The sequence below is a fragment of the Euleptes europaea genome, chromosome 1 (assembly GCF_029931775.1).
Source record: "Euleptes europaea isolate rEulEur1 chromosome 1, rEulEur1.hap1, whole genome shotgun sequence".
In the NCBI taxonomy this organism is placed as follows: Eukaryota; Metazoa; Chordata; class Lepidosauria; order Squamata; family Sphaerodactylidae; genus Euleptes; species Euleptes europaea.
The window spans coordinates 104,823,497-104,849,021 of NC_079312.1; the positions used below are offsets into that span (position 1 = coordinate 104,823,497).

Here is a 25,525-nt window from a genome sequence, read left to right on the forward strand (position 1 = left end):
CTACAAGTTGTACTTACTCCTCACATTCTGATCTCAGTGGCTGGAAAGGCTTTTTGCTGAGTCACTGCAAATCCAAATGCCTGGGAATGACAGAGAGGAGAGTTGGGTCAGCCCGGATACAGGAGTTGCTTTTCAGGGTATCCTGCAGTATATTTCAGGGTATGATGTAAAAAAAAAACTGCTGGTCATACTATGATGCATAGAGGGAAATTGTCTCTGCTACAGGGACTAAGTATCTGGTTCAGTTATTTCCTCCCTCCATCTGTGAGAGAAGAATCAATCCCAGAGTGAATTTGTTAGCTAAACAAACACAACACTGTGTGTAATGAGGCAAGGGCCCCAGTCAGTGGCTGGCAGCGCCTGTGTCCTTTGGGTCACTCCATCATTTCAGCCGGTTGAGACTGTTATCTGAGTGACTAAGCATGACTCTGAGAGGTGCCACTTCTCTTCTCCATATGAGCAAGGACAAGCTTCTCATACCAGAGAGTGTAAATCAGCAAAGACCCACACAGGTTAGTGGGAAATGGTGTGTATCAGTTAATACCAGGTAGTGTCTAGCTCTGGTTTGATGGAGGTTTACTGAAAACGAATCATGGATGAACAGTGTGAATTGGATGTGCGAGGTGTGGCCCCCTTCATTACCATGATTCCCAGTATCTATGAGACACCATGCACATGATTTCAGTCCTGCTGTAGCATTCTCCCAGCTGTTCCCCCTCTCCTCCACCCAGTAATGTAAAGTAGGATGAATGGCAAAAGGTGCCCTATTCTCAATATGCATGCCACAACAGCAACTGAGATATCTGCACTCTGCCATGATCACTCCCCAGATACTGGATGCCTTTGAGGGACCCGTTAGGGGTACCATGCTCCAGGTGGGGCTTCCAGAGTTCTCTCAGAATTACAACTCATCTCCAGCCTACAGAGTTTGTTTCCTGTGGAGGAAATGGCAGCGTTGGCCTTGAGGATTCTATGGAATCAAATCCCTTCTGAGCTCCCTGCCCTGATCTCCAGGAATTTCCCAACCTGAAGTTGGCAACCCTACCTAATATAGGTGCCTAATTGGAGGGCCATCCTTCCAAGCTTACCAAATGAGAGCAAAAACATTCCTGTCATGGAAGACATTTGCTAGATTAGGGGGTGGCTCATGGCTTTAACCTACTGCCCTTATATGGTTGAGTTTTTAATGTGATTGTGTTTTATGGATTTTATGCATTATGGGCCATCCCTTGCTTGCTTTATTAGCCAACCTCATAGCTCATTCTACTCACAGCAGGGTCTCTGCCCCTGCTTACTCCATGGGTTAACATTGAAAGGGCAGTTTGGCCATATTTTTCTCCTGTATTCTGTAGGAGTATTCTGTAAAACAAATCGTTTAAAAAGCATACACCCTGACCTGGATGGCCCAGGCTAGCCTGATCTCGTCAGATCTCAGAAGCTAAGCAGGGTCAGCCCTGGTTAATATTTGGATGGGAGACCTCCGAGGAATACCAGGGTTGCTGTGCAGAGGAAGGCACTGGCAAACCACCTCTGTTAGTCTCTTGCCATGAAAACCCCAAAAAGGGGTCGCCATAAGTCGGCTGCGACTTGATGGCACTTCACACACACAAAAAGCATACAGCATTTGGATTTGAATTAATTTTATTGTGAATTTATTGTGAATTTAAATAAACGTTATGATTTTTGGTATCTAAGTTAATATAACAGTTCGGTTTAAGAAAATATTGATTTAATATAACAATTATATTCAACAATTTTACATCTACACATATACAGTAAAATATAATAACGAATAAATAACTAAATTACAAATATTAATTAACAAATTAAAAGTTAAAAGAACAAAATAATTTATTATAGTAGTAAGGCTTCCTTATATTACATTCATTGTCCTTCTGTTAGGAGTTAAAATAAATAGTTTTCTTCTGTCTCCTACTCTTGAGCATCCTACATAAAGTTGCCCATGTGTAAAGCAGGGGTTTTGCAAATCAAAGGCAACTGTTTTTAAAACCATAGGTATAGCAACGTTTTTGTAAAATGTGTTTTCTTTTACTCTTTTAATGTCATTTCATTGTGACTTAGGGTTACCAGCCCAGCACACTTGGTGTCTCATAGGTAGGGTTGCCAACCTCCGGGTACTAGCTGGAGATCTCCTGCTATTACAACTGATCTCCAGCCGATTGAGATCAGTTCCTCTGGAGAAAATGGCCGCTTTGGCCATTGGACTCTATGGCATTGAAGTCCCTCCCCAAACCCCGCCCTCCTCAGGCTCTGACCCCAAAACCTCCCGCCTGTGGCGAACAAGGACCTGGCAACCCTACTCATAGGGGGCACAGGTTACTTTTATTGCACGGGTAGTGTCCTGTCATCTGTTTAAAGCTGAGGCAGATTTGTGGCTGTTTGTCCCGTCAGGCCTTGTTGGTTTTATTTGAGGCTGCTTATTGTGACGGTAACGGTGCCCACCCAACATCCTTTTGGCTTTTAAACTGCATCTGTAGGGAAACGTGTATGCTTTAGGCAGCTCTGTTTTGTTACCTTTACAAAGCTTTCAAAGAGCCCACCTTCTCTGAATGTGCAGAAAGAGACAACCGACACCTCAAAGGGTTTCAGTGGTTGCCAAGACAACTGTTGATTAAGGAAGTACACAGTGACAGAGAAAAGGAGTGTTTTTTTTTTTAATGTAGCACAGAGAAGTTGCTAGACCTATTTTTGCAAAGGAGGGGATATTCTCTACCCATTGTGTCTGTGCCATCTCTGCCTTCCTGGCTTCTAGTGGCTAAACTGTTGCTTTCATTACAAAAAGCACAGGGGTATTCTGGAAATAATCTGGGCCAGGATGTTCTAATGTCCTTCATTTTCGGCACTGTAACTCCCAGTATCATCCTGAAGCTATCAGCAAGTTTTGAAACTCCCAGCTTTATTGTCTGATAATTTATACCTGGCAGAAGAAGAAGAAGAAGAGTTGGTTTTTATATGAAGTGGCATTTGAAGACTTTCTCTGCCACTTAAGGGAGAGTCAAACTGGCTTACAATCACCTTCCTTCCCCTCCCCACAACAGACACCCAATGTGAGGTAGATGAGGCTGAGAGAGAATGACTTGCCCAAGGTCACCCAGTTGGCTTCGTGCGTAGGAGTGGGGAAACCAACCTAGTTCACCAGATTAGCCTCCGTCGCTCATGTGGAGGAGGGGGGGCTCAAACCCCATTCTCCAGATCAGACTCCGCCACTCCAAACCACCGTTCTTAACCACTACACCACGCTGGCACTGAAACACACACACTTTTGTTATTATAGATTATATTTTAAAAGTTTATGTCATAAATACAAGAAAATGAAATAAATAATCTGGATCAATTTTGGGTCACATGCAGATCTCAGATGATCTTGAGTCTTGCAAAGTGACAGACTCCCTAAATCCAGGCTCAGAATTCAGGTTTGATGCAGTTTTCTGCTATTTCTGTTACATTAAGAACTTGAGGCACAGAGAAATAGGGAGGCTAGCTGGCCTCCCTCTCCATTGCCCACTGCCACTTGGGAGGGCTGGGGAGATATAAAAATAAAGCAGCATCATACCAACAGCACGACATCACTTCCAGCAAATCCCTGGAAGTGACACCAAGACCACATCACCAGTGTGCTGGTCTAGGATGCAGAGCATCACATCAGAGCCATGTCAGCAACGTGTCTTCACTTCCAGGGATTTGCCCCCTACCCTCTCCCTCATTTGCTGGCAACTGTACAGAGCAATGAAACTGTTCGGCATGATACAATTCTGTGTCAGGCACCAATTTTCTTGCAGCCTTCAAAGAAAGAAATCAAAACAAAATACAGTATCGCTTCAGAAGTCTAGCCAATGTGTGCTCCAGTTATGGAAAGCTCAGGAAGCTCTTGAGGCCTTAAAAGGTTTTTATATCTTTATACATTTCTTTTGCAGGCCTCACACTGGTGCTTCAGACTTGAGCTTCTTCTTGGTGATGCCAGTACAACGGGTCACAAAATACCCACTACTGCTGCAGAAGATTTTGGAAAACACCCTGGACAGTGACAGCGCTTATGAAGCCCTTTCAGCTGCAACTAAGGCTATGGTAGAGGTCAATGCCAACATCAATGAGTACAAAAGACGCAAGGAAGTAGGTGAGAGAAACAGATGTGCTTGGGACATCTTCTTGACTAAAGTCCCTAGCCCTGTAGTGTTGGATGGTTTGAAGCCCTTGGAACTATTTGCTCTGTTGACACCTGTACATGCCACGGTATGCTTACTGTCTGATCCTGATGGCTGTGTGAAAACAATTGAGATTCAAACATTTATAATGTAGCTAAAATAAAGCAGTGGCAAGGTTAGAATAATAGAATCATAGAGTTGGAAGGGACCACCAGGATCATCTAGTCCAACCTCCTGCACATTGTAGGAAATTCACAACTACCTCCCCACAAACCCCCCAGTGACTCCTACTCCATGCCCAGAAAATGGCTAAGATGCCCTCCCTCTCATGATGTGCCTAAGGTCATAGAATCAGCATTGCTGACAGATGGCCATCTAGCCTCTGCTTAAAAACCTCCAGGGAAGGAGCGCTCACCACCTCCCGATGAAGCCTGTCCCACTGAGGAACAGCTCTAACTGTTAGAAAATTCTTCCTAATGTCTAGACGGAAACTCTTTTGATTTAATTTAAACCCGTTGGTTCTGGTCCGACCTTCTGGGGCAACAGAAAACAACTTGGCACCCTCCTCTATATGACAGCCCTTCAGGTACTTTAAGATGGTTTGGTAATACTTGACAAAAGCAGAGGGCAGCTTCAACACAGAGGCGATTTGCTACTAACACACTTTTCATGGCTAGGGCTTATCTTTAAGGAAGAGCTTAAGAGGAAGTGTTCTGCATACAGGTCCAATACCACTACACTAGAAGTCTGGAGTCTTTCTATTGCCACCCAATTTCCACTCCTCTTCAGATTAAAAATGTTAATTGAGTGTTTGGTAGTGGAAAAGGCCGTCAAGTCGCAGCCGACCCATGGTGACCCTGTAGGATTTTCAAGGCAAGAGACGAACAGAGGTGGTTTCCCATTGCCTGCTTCTGTGAAGCAACCCCTGGGTTTCCTTGGTGGTCTCCCATCCAAGTACCAACCAGGGCTGACCCTGATTAGCTTCCAAGATCTGACGTGATTGGGCTAGCCTGGGCCATCCAGGTCAGGGTATTTGAGTGTTTAGACAGGGGGATATGTTGAGCATGCAGAACATCATTACAGAACAGTTATACTTTAGAAAGGTATTTTAATTTGTGTTGTTAGGATTTGTTGTTGTGGTTTTTATTATGTTTTACTTATTAACAGAAATGTGTTAACCATATCGCATTTAATTTCAGAGTGCAATGTAATTTTAAAAACAAATAAAATGGTATTGGTCAAGACAGAAAGATAAAGTCATAAGAAATATAGCAATTTAGAAAAGAAACTTCACAATATGGACTCTTTATTTAACGTGTTTTACTGTTAAAATTTTTAAAAATGAATAGGCTAAGAACAGTAGCCATAAATTCACTCTAGTCTCCACCATGATGCAGAGCATTTTCCCAGATGGGTGATTTCTGTCCCCTTCTCACTGCAAAAGTATCTCTCTTCACAAAAATAACTTTTGGAGGCAGAAATTTGGGTTTGTAACTTTTGAAAAAACTGTGTCACTTGTATAGCTGGAACTAGCAATACAGATGTTTATTCCTCAAGGCGAATGGGATGGCAAAGGATTAACTACTATTATGGAGATTGCCTGTTAACTGGGTACTTAACAGGCTGTTGTCTAACCATCAGGTGGACAGGGAGCGTATCATGTTAGGGTATGAGAAATCACTGAGAGCATACTTGTTGCTCCCTGGAAAGTGACTAACCCAACCTGCTATCATAGAAATTCTGGGACTAGTTTTTCTTTGTAGACAGCTGGTATACCAACATTGATAAAAACAAGTTTTTTTTCCATCATAGCCATACCTCAAAAACCAGTTCTTCCCTTACATTGAGACAATGTTCTGTATCACCAAACTCAGAAAGTGATAGATTTCTTCCCTGGCTGGCATAATGTGTTCCTTTCTTGTGTTTCCATCCTTCAATGTAACTGAGAATAGCAGACAAATACAACAAAGCTGGGTATCTGACACTGCGGGAGCGCCTGGCCCGGCTGAATACCCATTCAGTCGCCAAGAAGACCACACGACTGAGCCGTCTCTTTATGCACGAGGCCGGAATTATACCTAAGGTGTGTATCCTGACCAGCTAGTTTCCTACTTAAGTCAATTGAATTAACCCTGATAAACCCCAGGAAACCAAGACATATCAAGCTTTTTATCTCAGCTTTCTTCCAAGTAATTCAAGGTAGCACACTTGCTTCTCTTTCCCTTCCCCTCCATTTTATCCTCACAACACCATGAGGTAGGTTAGATGGACAGAGAGTGATCGGCCGAAGGTCATCTGGTGAGTTTCGTGGCTAAGTGATTTGAACCTGAGTCTCCCAAGTCTGATACTATACCACTCTGACTTTCAAATCAAAGCCAGTGGGTAGAGCTTTTTCTCCTGAGCTCAGTGAATTCCTGTTAATATTCTATGCCTTCCCTGATGCCGTAGGTGAAAAATAGAAGTCTACCAATTAGGCAACATATCACTTCAGACGTCCAGAACTGGAATTTACATAACATATACTGTAAACAGTATGTAGTTTGGAGCTAAGGCGTGTATATTTCGGTAGCAACATGTAATTTTCTGGAAGCCTTTTCTCACAAAAGCTATGTGGTAATTTCCTTTGTTTGGGCTCTAGACGGAGGACAAGGAGTTTGATGATTTGGAAGAGAAGTTTCAGAGGTTGGCATCGGGTATAGCTGATCTGAAGGAGAATGTGGCATCTTTCCTGAGCTACACAGAGGTAATATTCCTTTTTCTGGGATGGCCTGAGGTTCTTTCAATCACATGCACACTGGGAATTCCTTGTTTGAAATTCTCAAGTGTATGAGAAGAAGAAGAGTTGGTTTTTATATGCCGACTTTCGCTACCACTTAAGGAGGAATCAAACCGGCTTACAATCACCTTCCCTTCCCCTCCCTACAACAGACACCCTGTGAGGTAGGTGGGGCTAAGAGAGCTCTAAGAGCTGTGACTAGCCCAAGGTCACCCAGCTGGCTTCATGTGTAGAAGTGGGGAAACAAATCCAGTTCACCAGATTAGCGTCTGCCACTCATGTGAAGAATCAAACCCGGTTCTCCAGATCAGAGTCCACCACTCCAAACCACCACTCTTAACCACTGCACCACGCCGGCTCTCCATCTTCTCTATTCAGCGCTAATCTTCGGGGTCAATTCAGATTGGGACCACAGTGTGATGGGAGAGGGAACTTACGCCTTTCCCCTGGGTCATTTTCCTAACCTGAAACAGACCCGGTGAGCCACTGCTTGCCCTGTTGGGAAACTTACATGTTTCTATTTGATGGACTCAGAGGGCGCTTGAGAACACTTTTTTTCTGCATGAGACCCTAGAAAACTACTGTCAGTCAGAGCAGACAATGCTGAGCTAAATGGGCCAATTGTCTGACTCATTATAAAGTGGCTTCATACATTCATCTTTAATTTGCGGGGGTGGGGGAGTGCCTTCCAGAACACCTACCAGCTGTATGACGCATCGGCTCTCCCTTTGCTTCCTTCTCTGGAAGCCTTATTCAATCCCTTTTCCGATACATTCTGTGGGGGTGACCTTAGATATTTTTGTGGCGATCGTGTTTGGCAGTCCGACCACTCTAAGCTCGTCACCTTTCAGCTGGGGAGATTTTGACAAATTGCTGTGAGTTTAGAGATGAGGAAGAGAAATGACCAGTGGGCTGGTGAGACTTGACTAAAAAAAAGAAAAGAAAAAAAAAGGCAGCTTCTAAAAACGTGTAGCTGAATTATTATGAAGATTAGCACTGAATAGAGAAGCTGGAGAGGTTTTAACCCCATTAGCAGAAGGTGGTTTATCTAGTTCAGGGACAGCCAAATGGATAAGCTTCCTTCTGAGCCATATGACGCACACAGAAAGGGCCGAGTAGAAAAGAGCCAGAGTCCAGTAGCACCTGGAAGACTAACACAATTTCTGGCAGAGTATGAGCTTTCATGAGTCACAGCCCACTTCTTCAGAAAGGGCCAAACCATACATTTCCTGAAACACTGTGTCTAGTGAGGCCTACCGTCAAATTAAGGGCACATAAGATTTTATGCAGCCTTGGTGTCTAAGCAGCAGCCTGCCCTCTTCAAGGCTAGTTTTTGGATTCTCACTAGCCTCTGAAATTTGCTAAACTTGGCAAACAGTTTTAAGTTTCATTGTCAGTTTTGGTGGGAAGAGGCTTGGGGAACAAGGACCCTTGGGGCAGTAAAATGTGTCGTGCCAGCCCTGTAAGCCTGACAACGTCACAGTACATGTCTGCTTCAACTAGATCAATGATCTTCATTGTTGGGAGTCTGATGTGGGTTATGGAGACTCTCTTGCTTCCTTGTTGAAGACTCTCAGGTGCGTAAGGGCATCAGTTTTGATTGGGACCACAGTGTGATGGGAGAGGGTACCTGATTTGGGTCATGGAGACTCTCTTGCTGGGCCACAAGCTCTGGGTCGCAATCTCATAAAGACCTGCCTTTTGGAAGGACCTACTGCATTATTTTTAGGGTTGCCAGGTCCCTCTTCACCACTGGTGGGAGGTTTTTGGGGAGGAGCCTGAGGAGGGTGGGGTTTAGGGAGGGGAGGGACTTCAATGCCATAGAGTCCAAAGGCCAAAGCAGCCATTTTCTCCAGGTGAACTGATGTTTATTGGCTGGGGATCACTTGTAATAGCAGGAGATCACCAGCTATTACCTGGAGGTTGGCAACCGTAATTATTTTTTCAAAATGGAATTATTCAGGGGGGCATATTTGCACAGGTACATTATAATGGAATGGTTGAGTAAGATGCTTTAATAAAGGGAAAGGGACTGTGGTCTGTCTGTTGCTGTATATATTACTAGGCAATTCCTTCATTGTATAACATGTCATGTTAATCCTTGCACTTTGTTTCAGCCTGGCTTCAGATTTCTGCATTCCTAATCCTATTATATTGCTTATTGGATGTCCTGTCCTGTTGACTGTATTGACTTACACTGTGTAATCCTCCTTGTGTCTCAGTGAGAAAGGTGAACTATATAGGGTTGCCAGTCTCCAGGTGGTGGCTGGAGATCTCCCAATATTACAACTGGTCTCCAGTTTACAGAGATCAGTTCCCCTGGAGAAAATGGCTGCTTTGGAATGTGGACTCTATGGCATTAAAGCCCACTGAGGTCGCTCCCCAGGCTCCACTCCCAAAATCTCCAGGAATTTCCCAACCCAGATCTGGCAACCCTAATAAATAACACAAACAAATAAATAAATAAAAATAGACAGGAAAGGTGCTGTGCCTCCTGCCTCTCATGCATGGGTCACAGGTCTGGACAGGTTGAAGACCTCTGAACTAGATATTACTGGGAGATGTGGGGGGAAAGGTGTGAACTGGTAAGGTAAAGGTAGTCCTCTCTGCAAGCACCGGGTCATTCCTGACCCATGGGGTGATGTCACATCCCGATGCTTACTAGGCAGACTATGTTTGCGGGGCGGTTTGCTATTGCCTTCCCCAGTCTTCTTCCCTTTAGCTCCAGCAAGCGGGGTACTCGTTTTACCGACCTCAGAAGGATGGAAGGCAGAGTCAACCTTCAGCCGGCTACCTGAAACCGACTTCCATCGGGATCAAACTCAGGTCGTGGGCAGAGCTTTTGACTGCAGTACTGCAGTTTACCAATCTGTGCCACGGGGCTCTCTGTGAACTGGTAGTAGCCATATATTTTAGCTAAAGCTTTGCTTGGTCCTAAGACATGAAGCAATGATGAGAAACAAGCTATCACAAATTTCACGTTGATCAAAATGTGTATTGCTTCAAAATGCAACTGTTATGCAAGCTTTCTGCAATTTATCACCATCTGCCAATTCATGCTTTGATGCAGATATTGTTATGCACAGCAGTGTGTGCACAGTGGTTGAGGATGTGGTTTCCCAGTGCAGTGTAGGTGTGAATGTGTATTTTTGTCCATGCCACATGAAACAAATAGGAGTCATGGTGGATTACTTGTATTTATGTGTGCGCATTCCTTCTTGATCCAGCAAGGAAATCTGTGTGCTGAAACTGTTTCCATGCATATATTTCCCTTGTTGGATTAGGGCACCCAATATTGTTTTACTTCAGTTGTTGCAGTTTTACACATGTGAACTCAGTGTTGCCCATATACTCTTCAATGATGGACTGGCAGGAAAAGATACGTCTCTTTGGTCATTTTCTGCAGGGTCCATTTTGATGCACGCTCAAAGCTCTTGCGAGACAGAAGCTGTAAATCTTGCTGCAGTAACAGTGGCATTTATTAGCAATTTTTGAGAGCTGATGGGGGCCAAACCTTAGCAATTATATTGCATCAGTATACCCTGTCCTGCTCCTAAGCAATGTGCTATGCACTGCCAAATTCTTCCAGTGACTGTGGCCAGTGACTCTTTGTGCCAAGGAAACCAGCCAAACTGGATTAGGGGAAAAAACAACAACAAAAGACAACAGTCTGCTCTGTGGTATGGCTGGCAAGAAACGGAATTAGAAAGATGATCTTTCAAACTGTTAATTGTTGTGATACCCTGAAATTCCTGGCCTTTGAGATTCAGCACGCTGAACATGATCCAGTTTTATACCTAGGGAAATCCTGCCGAGGATGTGAATACAATCCTGGGATGAAAGGAACTAAGGGTGGAAAGTCCTGACCTCCTAATGCATTGTTTGGCAGGTCGGTAACAGTTTTATAATCCCTCCGCTCAGGTCCTTCTTGTACTTCTGCAAAGTCACAAACAAAGAGCCAAAACTTTGTTTATCCACAAGCTACAGAAACAGGACTGGTCCAGGATGGGGGCTTCTCTAGAGAGTTTAGACAGTGGCCAGAAAATCAATCACGTTCTCAGTTTCTGATCCTCATCTTTGCCTTATCCTTATTTTTATCACTCAAGAGCACATGCATGCATGTACATGAACACACATGTGCACACCAAAACTATCCTGAAATGAGTTTTCATAAATCTATCTAAAAAAGGATATTGCCACTAAAAATTGATACAAGTGGCCCTATGGAAACCTACATGCCTATGGGTTTCTCACTGATTCTCTCAGGAAGAAGAGTTTATGAGGAAGAGATATTATGGCTCTTCAAGTAAGTGGTAGAGTGTTGATTTATGAGACTTAGATAGGGATTGAGGTTCTCCCACAACTCAGTGCTTATCAAATTCTCTGAATTTGTTACAAATAGATTTTCAGGCTAACAGCAATGACTGATTGCCAAGTTTGGCAGGGGGTCAGAAAAGGTCAATGATTATTGGATCAGCATCTGCCTAATAGATTCCAAACAAAGTTCCATCATCCCTCCCCTGCGCTTTGTAAGAAGTATGCCATCACTCACAGCTTTAATATTGCAATATGATATTTGTTATAGTCTGGTAACTGCCCTGGACTTTGGAGGGGTAGGACACAAACTGGTTGATAAGTAACAAATAATCCTCCATGGTCATTTCCTTCCCCCTCTTCCCTCCCACTGGTTTTTCTTTTCTTTTTTTTCTGTTTGAAGTGCTCTGCTTTGCACAAGGAATCTGTTTTAGCAGATCTTGAGCAACGTTGCTTATGCAAATAATGACGATACGTTTCTGAGCCTGGCTTTTTAGTCACAACTGTTTTTATTTCTCCATAGTTTTCCTGAGCGCTCAGGTGAGCCTTATGCCCTTGGATGTGTTCCTGATAAAAACACACCCAAGTCATTTTTATGTCACCAGGCCCATTTCTTTATCTTGCAGGTGTTCCTTGGCTCTAAACCCCATGAGAATGAGCTGGACATAGAAGAAGGGACTAGACATCAGTGTTGCCGTCTTGCAGGAAAACTCAACAGCAGCATCTTGCCTGAGTTTGTAAGTGCTGTTTGTTTCTAGTTGCATTTCATTGTTACAGGAGAGGTGAAGAGGACCAATTCAGGGATTTGGAAAACAAGCTGCTGGTTTGCTTTCTTCCGTAAAGGCATATGTTTCACTTAGTGCTCTAGGGCCTTTCCATTTCGGACATTTGGTAGTTGGCCTCTGTCCATTTGGAACAAGTGATACTTCCAAATTATCCTCATCCAAATCTCTTCTCAGATTTTGGAGTTCCAGCTCACCTAATCTCATTTCCAGCCCTGCCCTGGATGACTCAGGTTAGCCTGAGCTCATCAGATCTCAGAAGCTAAGCAGGGTTTGCCCTGGTTAGTATTTGGATGGGAGACAACCAAGGAAGTCCTGGGTCGCAACACAAAGTCAGGCAATGACAACCCACCTCTGCTCATCTCTTGCCTTGAAGACCCTTCGGGGTTGGCTGCAACTTGACAGCCCTTTCCACCATCAATCTTGTTTTCAAAGCAGAGATACAATGCGTCAGTCATTCTCCATTACATCATTTTTTTATTTCTGAATTTTGCACAGAGCACTGCACAATACATTATGTGGCAGACTTCAGCACCTACAGTTCATTTGTGTAGTTTCCCCCATCTATGTGACTGAGGTGCATGTTGTTATGGATCTCGTCCCCTCAAGCATGCAGCTTACTCCTTAGCGCCTGCCTCTGTAGATTGGGCATCCTGTGGGATGAGATTTGTGGGGAAAGCTTCTCCCAGTTCAGACTCCTTCAGTGCCAACAGGGTCAGAACCAGAGAAGTGCTATCAACACTACAGAAGTTCCAGTTACAAATTTTTTTCTAGTATAATACTGGAAGAGATGGTCTCTAGTCCATCTCAGCTAGATGTATGTATGAGAGAGAGGAGAAGCTGAACCCACCCCTTCCTGCTTGCTTGTTCTTCTCCCCACTCCCTTCTGATCAATCTAAAGGCTAACATGGGTTGAAGTCTCTATGCAAGGAATTGCCTCTCTCCCGAGACCTTTATTCCATTAAATGTCTAATGTAAGCAGGAAGCAATTGTATTTGTTTATTTAGGACGCTGTTAGCCTGAGAGCAAGTGTGGTGTAGTGGTTAAGAGCAGTGGCTTGGAGCAGTGGACTCTGATCTGGAGAACCGGGTTTGATTCCCCGCTCCTCCACATAAGCGGTGGAGGCTAATCTGGTGAACTGGATTTGTTTCCCCACTCCTACTCATGAAGCCAGTTGGGTGACCTTGGGCTAATCACAGTTCTCTCTGAACTCTCTCAGCCCCACCTACCTCACAGGGTGGGTGTCTGGTGGGGAGGGGAAGGGAAGGTGATTGTAAGCCGGTTTGATTCTTCCTTAAGTGGTAGAGAAAGTCGGCAAATAAAAACTAACTCTTCTTTTTCATATATTGCCCATTTGCCTCTCATTCACAACACATTATTAAAATAAATGGGTCAAACACTGTTTTAGATTGAGCTGAAAGGCAGGCAGGCACTCACATCCTCCCCTCCTTCTAAAAGCCAGCTTCCTTTATAATTGCAGGAGCTGGAGGGGAGGAGCAGAGCAGGTATAAACAGCTCTGGCCTTGATAAAAGAGTTTCTCCCCCAGGCAGAAAAGGGAGGGAAGAAAGATAAACCAGGATTGGCTGGAGAAACAAACATAAAACAGTCCTAGCTAGAGTTAACTGACACCCTGTGAAGCATTGCCCAATTTCCTTGTTTAGGGATGGGCCTGACTCTGCTCTTCTTGCAGTAAGTTTGTGTGGAGGCTCATTCCCCTCCCTGAGATTCCAAAACAGGACAAAGACAAAGATTAGACAAAAGGGTGCCTGGTGGAGCACCCCCATTTCTGGGATTGCAGTAGGGTTGCCAGCCTCCAGGTACTAGCTGGGATCTTCTATTACAACTGATCTCCAGCCAATAGAGATCAGTTCACCTGGAGAAAATAGCCGCTTTGGCAATTGGACTCAATAGCATTGAAGTCCGTCCCCTCCTCAAACCCCACCCTCCTCAAGCTCCGCCCCCAAAACCTCCCACTGGTGGCGAAGAGGGACCTAGCAACCCTAGATTGCAGGGACAGCCCCCTCCCTTCTTCAGGCCAATGACAAGTGAGGGGCTCCCTCTCCATTTCCCTCCACAACCCCATTTAATCAATAAGATTCCCAGTTATGGATCAGAAGCTTCGTGGCCCTGTCATCCAATTTGTCACCAGGGCAAATTGGCTCTTTGATGCCTTACAGGTGAGCACCTGATCTTCCATCAGAGGAAAAGGACAGCTTGATGGATGTTTCACTACTTGCTTAGGCTTTCCCGACCCTTCCTGCCTCCATTGTTCACCTGGGGATCTGATTACTCATTCCAGTGAAATATTTACTGTCAGAGGGCCCAACATTCATAACACGTGTGTGCCATAATAAAATGGAGCAGGGAGAAAACAATCTTGATGGGATTATATGTATGGTTGTATCTATTTTTTGTGTGTGTGCATTTTAATCGGTGCACAGGCATGTAGTGGCACACTGAAAACTCCATAAAAACTTTTGATGCAATCATTCACATAACTGGGTACCCAAAAGTTAGGTGGAAAAAGACTCAATTAGATATAGAAATATATTTTAGGTGCTGATATCTATGTATTACAGATATATATATATATATATATATATATATATATATATATATATATATATATATATATATATATATATATATATATATATCTGTAATGCATAGATATCAGCACCTAAAATATATTTCTATATCTAATTGAGTCTGATAGATAGATAGATAGATAGATAGATATGTATATAGATATAATAATATCAAAATTATAGATATATTATATCTATATATGATAGATATCAGCACCTTAAAATAAATAGATATCAGCACCTTAAAATAAATATATTTCTATACATAATTGAGTCTTTTTCCACCCAACCTTTGGGTCCCCAACTTTGGTTTTAGGTTGGGTCTTTCCTTCTCCCTTTTGTTTTTTGTTATCATACACATATCACCATCAAGACTGCATTCCCCCCCCCCCCAGTAATTTATCAATGCAGAGGAGAAAAGACGCAACTAAAAGCTGGGGGACATGAATCATTCTCCAAAATCAATATTCTCCTAGTTAAACTGGAATCAAGGAGGAGTAAAATGTAGCACAGAAAGAAATTCCAGAACAATAAGGGTAGGAATGTGTGAAATCCTTTCATCGCTTGAGAACTCACATTTCCTTGATCTCAAAACACTGAAATTGTGCTTTGATATGTTCACTGTGCTTATTGCTGTAAAGTAACCCTTTAAATAACTGCAAGGTTTCTTTCAGACTGAGCTGTTTGGTTGTATAATGAAAGGATGCCTTGGTGACTGATAGATCCAAATCAAGTTTCTCTTGAGCTCTTCTAGGAGAAATTCCTCATATCTAGTCTTTCCCTGGCTGGGGAGGTATATGAGCATGGAGAGGAAAAGCCAGTGGGTCTAAACCCACTACTAACCCTCTTCTGATCTGCTGTACTCCAAGCACAATGCAGAGCAGCGATATTTCAGAAATGTGTGTGACCTTTCTCCTTTGCAGAAGAAACGCCTGGAACACCTGGTGTATCTGCCACTGTGCAATCTGTCAGAGACTCTGAAGGGGCCTCAAAAACTGATCAGGAAGCGCTTACACAAACTGCTGGACTACGAGGAACTCGAGGAGAAGAGGAACGAGACAGGCAGTGTGACGTACGAGGAGGAGGCTGGCATGAATACCTATCTTGCCATTAATGCCTTGCTGGTGTCTGAACTTCCTGTATTCAACCTCGTGGCCCTGAAGTGGCTGGGGCAGATTCTGCATAGTTTTGTGGTTCTTCAGAGGGATCTGGCCAAGCAAGTTCTTCAAGAGGCAGAAGGGGAGATTCCTCAGGTAAAGGACACACAATGCAGTTCTCTCCCCCCCCCCCATTTTCATCTTTTTTGTTGTAGTCAAGTCACTGCTGACTTCTGGCGACCCTGTTTTCAAGTCAAGAGTCGTTTGGATGTGGTTTGCCATTGCCTGCCTCTGCATCACAACCATGGTATTCCTTGGAGGTCTCCCATCCAAATACTAGCCAGGGTCAGGGCTGAGAGTGTGTGACTGGCCCAAGGTCACCCAGCAAGCTTCCATGGTGTGAGTGGGGACTTGAACCTGGGTTTTCCAGGAACTAGTCTGACACATTAACCGTTACACCATGCTGGCTCTCCAGTTCTAGGCAGAGTCAATTCAAATACTATTGAAACCAATGGAGCAAGTTTGCATAGGATTACACAGTGGATTGGAATCTTCGTGTGGGTTTATTATTGCTAATGGCTACAGTTAAGCACATTACCATTCAGGTTAGGACCCCATAGCTATTTGAAAAGGCAAGGTATCTTATGAGGTTATCATGTCTGTTAGACCGATTCCTAGGTCTTGCTTTTTGGTCATACTCTAGGGTGACCAAGAAACAGAACCCAGTCTGGGACAACACTTACATTGTCAATAAGACTGTTGCAGGAGGAACAAAGTCTGTACAATCTCTGCCCAAGAAAGAAGTTACCAGGAAAAGTGAGCAGATCAAGAGATCCATTAACAGCCTAACTCTTCTGCTTTGAAGACCAGGGGAGGATGGTTGGGGTCGGAGTTGGGTGTTCAGTCTTTTTTCCAGTGCTGCTTCTGCAATGTAAATCACTGTTCTAGAGCTACATTTATCCGTGTGTGTTTCGGGGCGGGGGGGGGGAGATAGCTGTGGAGTTTGTCTTTCTTTCTCCTGCAGAATTAATTTTTGTGGCACTGAGGGCTGTATGAATCATGGAAGAGGCAAGGGAGGAAAGAGTTAACCACCAGTGACCCTGCCCCAATCTGCAAAGGTGCTGAGTGGAGCTGCTAATTAGCTTTTTATAAAACACAGACACACCAAAGTTCCTCCTTGCAAATCTCTCACATCTCTTCTGATTCGGACTGCAGCCACTATTAACAATCTGTCATCTTCTCCCCTACACTCAGCAGCCCGCCTCATGATAGATCCAGTGCATCCCTGAGAGTTCAGAGTTATTTTTCTCCTCCATAAAAACAGCTAACAGAAAAAAAACATACACACAATACAAGCTAGCATGTCATCCTAGACTAAAAGGTAAAGGAAGCCCCCTGTGCAAGCACCAGGTCATTACTGACCCATGGGGTGACGTCACATCCCGACATTTATTAGGCAGACTATGTTTACGGGATGGTTTGCCATTGCCTTCCCCAGTCAGCTACACTTTACCCCCAGCAAGCTGGGTACTCATTTTACCAACCTCGGAAGGATGGAAGGTGGAGTCAACCTTGAGCCGGCTACCTGAAATCGACTTCTGTTGGGATCAAACTCAGGTTGTGAGCAGAGTTTTGACTGCAGTACTGCAGCTTACCGCTCTGAGCCATAAGGCTCACTTATCCTACACTAACATAGAAATAAATCATGCATCTTTTTTTAACTGGGTGAACATACATATCTTTACCTCCCCCTCATTCCGCTTCCATTCCAGTCTATCAATTTTACAATTTTTCATTTATTAGTTTCTAATAAAATATTCTTAAAATTTCTCATTATTATAAAGCCTTACTAACTATCATACTTTCATATATTAACTTGTTTATATTCAGTAAATTCTACTATATTCTGTATCTCTCTGTTAATTAAACAATTTCAATTTGGCTTGAGCATAAACATGAACATATACATAATCAAAACAGCATAAACATTGTATAACTTCAATTTCTTCTTAAACTCTTCCGTACAACTTCTGTTCACATAGTTCGTCAGCTTGGCCATCACTGCATATTCCGATAACTTATCTTTCCAGTCTTCTGTATTTGGCCGTTCTTCCAATTTCCATTTTGTGGCAATAATCACTCTTGCAGCTGTGATCATGTATCTGAATAGTTCCTCCGAATATTTGCCTATTGCAGATGGTAAAATTCCTAACAACACTGCTTTAGGGTCCATTGCAAATTTAATCTTCAAAAAAAATTGTATTTCAAAATGAATTTTACACCAGAATTTTCTCAACTCTTTACATGACCACTATGTATGATAAAAAGTTCCATCTACTTCCTTGCATTTCTAACAATGGCCAGATGTATTCTTGTTCATCTTTTTGATGTCGATTGGTGTGATATACCCGTGATAAAACATTTTATACCAGTTTTATCTCGGGGACTAACTTGCTGTATATTTAATTGCCTTCATCCAAAGCTGTTCCCATTGTTGCATAGTGATCTCTTCTCTGAGAGCCATGTGTCTTTTCTTTGGGCATACAGTCAAATCCCTCACGTAGTAGGCTCATTAGAAACTTACAACAAACCTGGTAGCCAGTAGTTTTCTTTTAGCTAAAATCTGTTTGCTACAGATTTCCACTCTTTTATCTTCCAAGATCTTTCGAAACATTTCCCTAAAATGTTTCAATTAATTCTATGGTTCTTCTTTCCAGCTGCCACACCGGCACCTTCCTGAAGCTGATTTCTGGAAAATGGTGAAAGATACATTAAGCCAGGCTGAAAATCAGCTTTATTCCTTCTCCAGGAAATTTGAGAGTGTTATGCCGAGCCCAGTTGTGCAGGTAAAGGGTGCTTTCTTGTCAAATCTCCTTTTCCCCTTCACCCAGAATGATGACTGGATGACACATGCCATTCATCCCCAGTGATGGCATGGGCATTATCCTATAGATCCCCATGACACTTGCGTGACCACTCAAAATAGAGGCACTACCTTAGGGCAATAATTGCACTTTCCCATTGTTAAAATATTGATGTTCCAGTGCAAGAGAGGTATCCCAAGGCAGAAGACACCCCCCCTCCAGTGGGATGGGTGTGCAGTGTATGTATGCCATTTAGCTTTTGTGGTTCAGGCACTCAGCTGCCTTGTGTGCCACTGCCATCTATGGCAAAAGTGCTTCCTTGAGAAAAGGTGTTTGGTCTTTCACGCATGGCTGTTTCACTCGCTGTCATCCCTCCGATGACTTCAGGTCTTTGTTTGGATTATGCATGCCGTTTCTGACTGTCAGAGGTCGCCTCGCTCTCCCCCTGTGTTTCCCCGCGCTTTGTGGGCATTTTCAAATTTGAAATAAATCAGGTTCCTCAAAACTTAGGCATCGCTATAGATTTTCTCTTCACAAGTGGCAGAAGGAGCTATAAATAATTGCCCACAAAGATACTTCCCTGTATTGTGTTACTGTCGTATCAACAATTATGAATTCAAATACAACCAATATGGAATGTAACTTTCCCTGCCAGTTTAATTGCACAGATTAATTATTTAATGCAGCTTATTATAAATACTGTGTTTGATTTATTTGGGATTTGTTTTTTGTTGTGGTAGAATAATTTAGCTGAGACATAGCAGTGGCATGCTACTGACCCATCTTCCAGTTGTCCAAAATAACAAAATGCACCATGGGTGGTGGTACCATATTTTACAAGAGATCTTCCCATTCTGACCCACTTTTCTTTGTGCTTCTCCAGCCTCTCAGCCCTGCAGAGGAGAGGAGGGTTTTTTTGCTCGTGAATAAGCATGGGCCAAATAAGCTCTACCAAGTTACAAGCAACATCAGTGGCAGCAAAGATATGGACCTGACTCTTCAGAGGGGGCAGATTGTAGCTCTTCTTCATGACATGGACACCAAAGGCAACAGTAATCGATGGCTGGTGGATGCTGGAGGTACTCCATAGGATAACACTGTCACTAACTCTTTTCCTTAATACCAAGGGTGGCGTTTGGGTTGCACAAGCCATCGGAGTTTAGCACATGAACACATGAAACTACCTTATACTGGATCAGACCCTTGGTCCATCAAAGCCAGTATTGTCTACTCAGACTGGCAGCAGCTCTCCAGGGTCTCAGGCCTAGTCCCTTTAACTGGAGATGACGGGGGTTGAACCTGGGACCTTCTGCATGCCAAAAAGATGCTCCACTGAGCACAGTACTGATACCACCTAAAGTACATTGATCTAGGAATGTTTGAGGCCATAACTGCATGATACACCTGGCATGTGCTGGGTCACAGGTGGGTGACTGGGCTCACAGTCAAGTGTACATTGGGGGAGCTCACCTGCACTGCGAGGCAAGGCAGTGCTGCAAGAGGGGGAAAGGAGCTTCCAGTTTCCCTTCCACCCTGCTTTTGCCAATGGGAATGGCAGTGAGGGGAGCTTTTCACCCCTTTTCTCTAGCTCCCTATGACCTACCCACTCCCATACCCAACCTCACTGTATCTGGTTGCTTTCAGCATTTTTCTTTCAGCCTGTCTCTGTTAAGGAATGTGCTAGGCTGAATGAAAAGTGCTGAAAGCAGCAGGGTGCAGTGAGTAAGGTAGGTGGCAAGGCAAGATTTAGCACCCCACACCCATGTACTCCATTTTTTAAAAAATAGACTCCACCCCACTCCATAGTTTAGATGTGAAAAGGTGAATACATGCATAGATATGTGGATCCTCCCCCCCATCAGTCACAGTTGTTTTGACTCTAAGAGAGTGTACCAGCCTAGAAAAACCCATTGTATATGGGGTTGTGCATATCGATATACCTGAACCGAAAATAAACCTGAAATTAGCCGTTTTGGCAATATTCGTTTTTCAGTTTTACCAAATACCAAAACCTGGTATTTGCCAAAGGCAAATATGCAATTCCTGAAATTTTTGCTTTCTCCGGGCTTTTTCCTATGGGAATTTTTTTAATGAGCTCTGGGGGAGGCATTTTTGGAGGTAGAGTTCCCAATTTTTCAGGGTAGCTTCAAGAGACTATGCTTGCATGAATCCCAAAGTTAGGTGAAGATTGGGTCGAAGGGGAGGTGACTGATTTTATGGGGTCCAGAAGGGGTCACCCCCCTCCATAGAAATGCATGGTAAAGTTTACAATGTTTTGGGTATGGGTATTCGACTTATTCTGGGCTTACCGAAAAAAATCAGGCCCTATAAACCCAAACCCGAAATTTACTGAATTTTTCTTTTTCGCACCACCCTAATTGTATGCTTCGTAAAAGCCTGGGGAGAGAGGCCTTTGGGCAATTGTGGGATGGCATTCCTGCTGCCATGGACGCACTCGGCAGACTCTGAGCATATTGCAGGATGCTGGTCTAGCTGGAGGCAGTGCAGCTTCTGCTCAAGTTGCCGAAAAAGACAGGCAGGAGGAAAAAGCAAGCACAGAACTATCTTGCACTTGGCTTTCCATACCTCCGCCACTTTGTTCCTCTTTCCTTCCACCAATGCAACCCACCCCATTCTTCCTTTTCCCTGGCCTCTGCTTTCCCTCCACCCCTTCTTTCAAGACAACCTTTTCAGAGAGTGCCAGACTCCTTTGTTCCCTGTAAAGTCGCTGCACTGTAACTAGAGGTGCGGCCCCCATTCACCTGTACCAATTCACCTTCTCCCAATGGCGGGATGTGAGCAGTGGGGTGCCTCAGGGATCTGTGTTGGGACCGGTGCTTTTCAACCTGTTCATCAATGACCTGGAGCAGGGGTTAAACAGTGAAGTAGCCAAGTTTGCAGATGACACCAAATTATTTAGGGTGGTTAAAACAAAATCAGACTGTGAAGAGCTCCAGAAGGATCTCTGCATACTGGAAGAATGGGCATTAAAATGGCAAATGAGATTCAATGTAAGTAAGTATAAAGTGATGCATATTGGGACAAAAAATCCCAACTTCACATATACACTGATGGGATCTGTGCTGGCAGCAACAGACCAAGAAAGGGATCTTGGGGTGGTAGTGGATAGCTCAATGAAGATGTCAACCCAGTGTGCGGCTGCTGTAAAAAAGGCAAATTCCATGCTGGCCATAATTAGACGAGGAATAGAGAATAAAACTGCTGATATCATACTGCCCTTGTACAAATCTATGGTGAGACCACACTTGGAATACTGTGTACAGTTCTGGTCACCACACCTAAAAAAGGATATTACAGAGCTTGAGAAGGTGCAGAAAAGAGCAACCAAAATGATTAGGGGACTAGAGCAACTGTCCTATGGGGAGCGGTTAAGACGCTTAGGGCTGTTTAGCTTGGAAAGAAGGCGGCTGAGGGGAGACATGATAGAGGTCTATAAAATTATGCATGGTTTGGAGAGAGTGGACAGGGAGAAGTTTTTCTCCCTCTCCCATAATACTAGAACACGGGGTCATCTGCTAAAGCTGGAGGGTGAGAGATTCAAAACAGATGAAGTATTTTTTCACACAACTCATAGTTAAATTGTGGAACTCCCTGCCCCAGGATGTGGTGATGGCTGCCAACTTGGAGGGCTTTAAGAGGGGAGTGGACATTTTCATGGAGGAGAGGGGTATTCATGGCTATTAGTTAGAATGGATACTAGTCATGCTGCATACCTATTCTCTCTAGTATCAGAGGAGCATGCCTATTATTTTGGGTGCAGTGGAACACAGGCAGGATGGTGCTGCTGCACTCGTCTTGTTAGTGGCTTCCTAGAGGCACCTGGTTGGCCACTGTGTGAACAGACTGCTGGACTTGATGGGCCTTGATCTGATCCAGCAGGGCCTTTCTTATGTTCTTATGTACCAGTCGATGAACAAAAAGGATAAGGCTGTACGTGGGGCTCGGCATGACCGTGACTGTCTCTGTGCCATGCAGGGCCAAGAGGCTACATCCCGTCTGGGAAAGTCCAGCCATATCATCTAGTCCACAACCAAAAGTCCAAGATGGAGACACTGGCTCCAAATGATGGGGCCGAGAGGAGACGTCATTCTTACAATTCACCCGAGACTCCCAGCCCACCCATCAATTTCGTTACACCAACTTTCCAGGTGAGTAGAGAAAAAAACCCATCAGCCACAACAGTGCAATCCTATGCAGAGGTCCACCACGTTAAACCCATTGATTTCCATGGGTGAAGACTGGAGTAACTCTGCACAGGACTGCACAGCAATTTTCTTTCCATTGTTTTCCTATGCATAATATGGGATATGTGTGCATAGAGTTTAATGGCATTTCCTGTGCCGTTGTGTAAATTTGGAGCATGAATTTGGAGCATTTACTTCGATCATGCCATTTCTGTATGCAAACTTGTCTATTTCTCCCGAGGGTCTTTTCTAAAGAAAGAACGGTCTTGGCAAGTGGGATATAAACCCTGCCAGCATAATCTTGGGTCAGCCCAGCTAGATTAGCAAATCCTGAGGCGTCAGACACTGTGAAGCAAGAAACTGAGGGGAGGGGGGGAGGATATTTTGGAACAAGCATGGAAGAGATGACCAAAGGACAAAGTCCAATAAGCAGTGAGAGCCAACACAGAAACTGTGAGATAACCAGCAGTGTAGAATTGCTCTTAGCCACACGAAGTCCATGTGATTAAAGCTCCTGTGTCATGCAGTCCATCATACTCCCACCACAAACATACGGAGTGGTTCTGCATGAAATAATACATGGGATAATAGCCAGCCTGGTGTAGTTGTTAAGAGCGGTGGACTCTAATCTGGAGAACCCGGTTTGATTCCCCACTCCTACACATGAAGCCAGCTGGGTGACCTTGGGCTAGTTACAGCTCTTAGAGCTCTCTCAGCCTCACCTACCTCACAGGGTGTCTGTTGTGGGGAGTGGAAGGTAAGGTGGTTGTAAGCTGGTTTGATTCTTCATTAAGTGGTAGAGAAAGTAGGCATATAAAAACCAACTCTTCTTCTTCTTCTTAAAAGAAAAAGAAAAACGCTGTGCTAAGAAAAGTGGGATTTTGCAAATATGCATATATTCACATGTTTTGAATATATTATTCACCTTCTGCTAATCTGCTTCTTTACAGAAGCCCCACCACACAGAGAGAAAATCCCGCTTACCTCTCTGGCATATCTAATGGCAGAGTCTCTGGAAATTTGGCAGCCTCAGGTTCTACAGTAGATTTGAGTTGCTTATTCTCTGGTGTCGCATGTTTATAATTGAATCTCCCTGCTTTCCTCAGGTGGTGGCTGGCTACGCATTCACAGCCAGGAACAATCATGAGGTCAGCTTGAGACCAGGCCAGCCGGTAACGGTCCTGGAGCCCTATGATAAGAAGGGGAGCAAAGAGTGGAGCCTGGTAGAGGTGAATGGACAGAGGGGCTACGTGCCTTCCAGCTACCTAGTGTCAGTGCCTGCTCCAGAACCGCCCGGATGGAGCTCACCTGCATGGCCACTTCCAGCTCAGCAGACGTAACAGCAAAAAAAATGTTCAGTTTCAGAAGTCAGTCCTGCTTCCCCTGACCCGTCCTCTCCCTTTCCCCCCCAGAGGGCTGGTCATGCGGTGAGGGAAGAGGCAGGTGGTGGGGTCAGGAAGTTAGTAGATTGTTACAAGTCCACACTTTTACGAAAAGGTGTGAAGAAATATTGGTGTGAGGCTGCTTGCAGTGGTAACTTTTTCCTTTTTTTGGCCTAACAGCACGAATATGAGGGGAAAGGATCTATTCAAAATGTAGGCCCAATCTCAAGATGTTGGCCCCATCAGTGTTTGTCAAATAGAGGTTTGTGAATGGACAGTTCCTACAGAATGTGAGAAATATGTGCTCAAGGATCAATAGTGTCTTCGTTCTGGCATAATGAAGGCAAAAGAAAGAAAGAAAGAAAGAAAGAAAGAAAGAAAGAAAGAAAGAAAGAAAGAAAGAAAGAAAGAAAGAAAGAAAGAAAGAAAGAAAGAAAGAAAGAAAGAAAGAAAGAAAGAAAGAAAGAAAGAAAGAAAGAAAGAAAGAAAGAAAGAAAGAAAGAAAGAAAGAAAGAAAGAAAGAAAGAAAGAAACCTTATTTTTGATAGTTTTATCTTTGGGTAAAAAGAAAGAGTTACCTTCCTGTGGAATGATCTTCAAATCTGCAAAATATTACAGGGGTTGGGCTGGAAATGAAATGCCAGATTTGTGGCTCATACAAAATATTATATCATAAATACAAGCCCTTTACTTATTTTTTGCTTTGCTTTTGTTCTAAAAAGTGAAGGTAAGAGGAGAAACAGAGTAGGCAGCTGTGCTGGGCCATAGAAAATTCCAAAAAACACTAGTCAGTGTGGTATAGTGGTTAAGAGCGGTGGTTTGGAGCAGTGGACTCTGATCTGGAGAACCGTGTTTGATTCCCCCCTCCTCCACATGAGTGGTGGACGCTAATCTGGTGAACTGGATTTGTTTCCCCACTCCTACACACCAAGCCAGCTGGGTGACTTTGAGCTAGTCACATCTCTCTTAGAGCTCTCTCAGCCCCACCTACCTTCCCAGGGTGGAGGGGAAAGGAAGGTGATTGTAAGCCGGTTTGAGTCTCCCTTAAGTGGTAGAGAAAGTTGGCATATAAAAAACCAACTCTTCTTCTTCTTCTAGTTGTATTTTTTTTAATTAGAACTAACCAAAATATAACAAAACAGTGAGCAAGCTTTCAGGTCCCCCAGAACTCTTCATCAAGATGTTCTGGATGAAAAGGTGGGGAGCGGGGGAGGAAAAAAATGTTTCAGGATATGATAGACGAGCCCCGGGCTGCAACTAGAATGTAGAATTTGAAAATGGAATGTAGGATCCTTCCATTTGCACAGGGAAGGAACCTGCCAAGCAATGCTTCTTGAGGCCCATGAGCAATGA

The 25,525-nt window shown here is 43.9% G+C and overlaps 1 protein-coding gene across 1 annotated transcript in view; it reads left to right on the plus strand.

The window, feature by feature from the left end:
- The window catches only part of ARHGEF37 (Rho guanine nucleotide exchange factor 37), a 59,510-nt gene extending 35,378 nt beyond the window's left edge, over nt 1-24,132 (plus strand). The window contains exons 5-13 of the mRNA XM_056847854.1: nt 3,936-4,135; nt 6,116-6,246; nt 6,802-6,906; nt 11,880-11,990; nt 15,548-15,877; nt 18,439-18,567; nt 19,469-19,664; nt 22,582-22,754; nt 23,897-24,132. Of these exons, the coding sequence (XP_056703832.1) occupies nt 3,936-4,135; nt 6,116-6,246; nt 6,802-6,906; nt 11,880-11,990; nt 15,548-15,877; nt 18,439-18,567; nt 19,469-19,664; nt 22,582-22,754; nt 23,897-24,130 (1,609 nt within the window). The 3' untranslated portion in view covers nt 24,131-24,132. The remainder of the gene's footprint in view (nt 1-3,935; nt 4,136-6,115; nt 6,247-6,801; nt 6,907-11,879; nt 11,991-15,547; nt 15,878-18,438; nt 18,568-19,468; nt 19,665-22,581; nt 22,755-23,896) is intronic.
- Nucleotides 24,133-25,525: the final 1,393 nt, after the last annotated feature.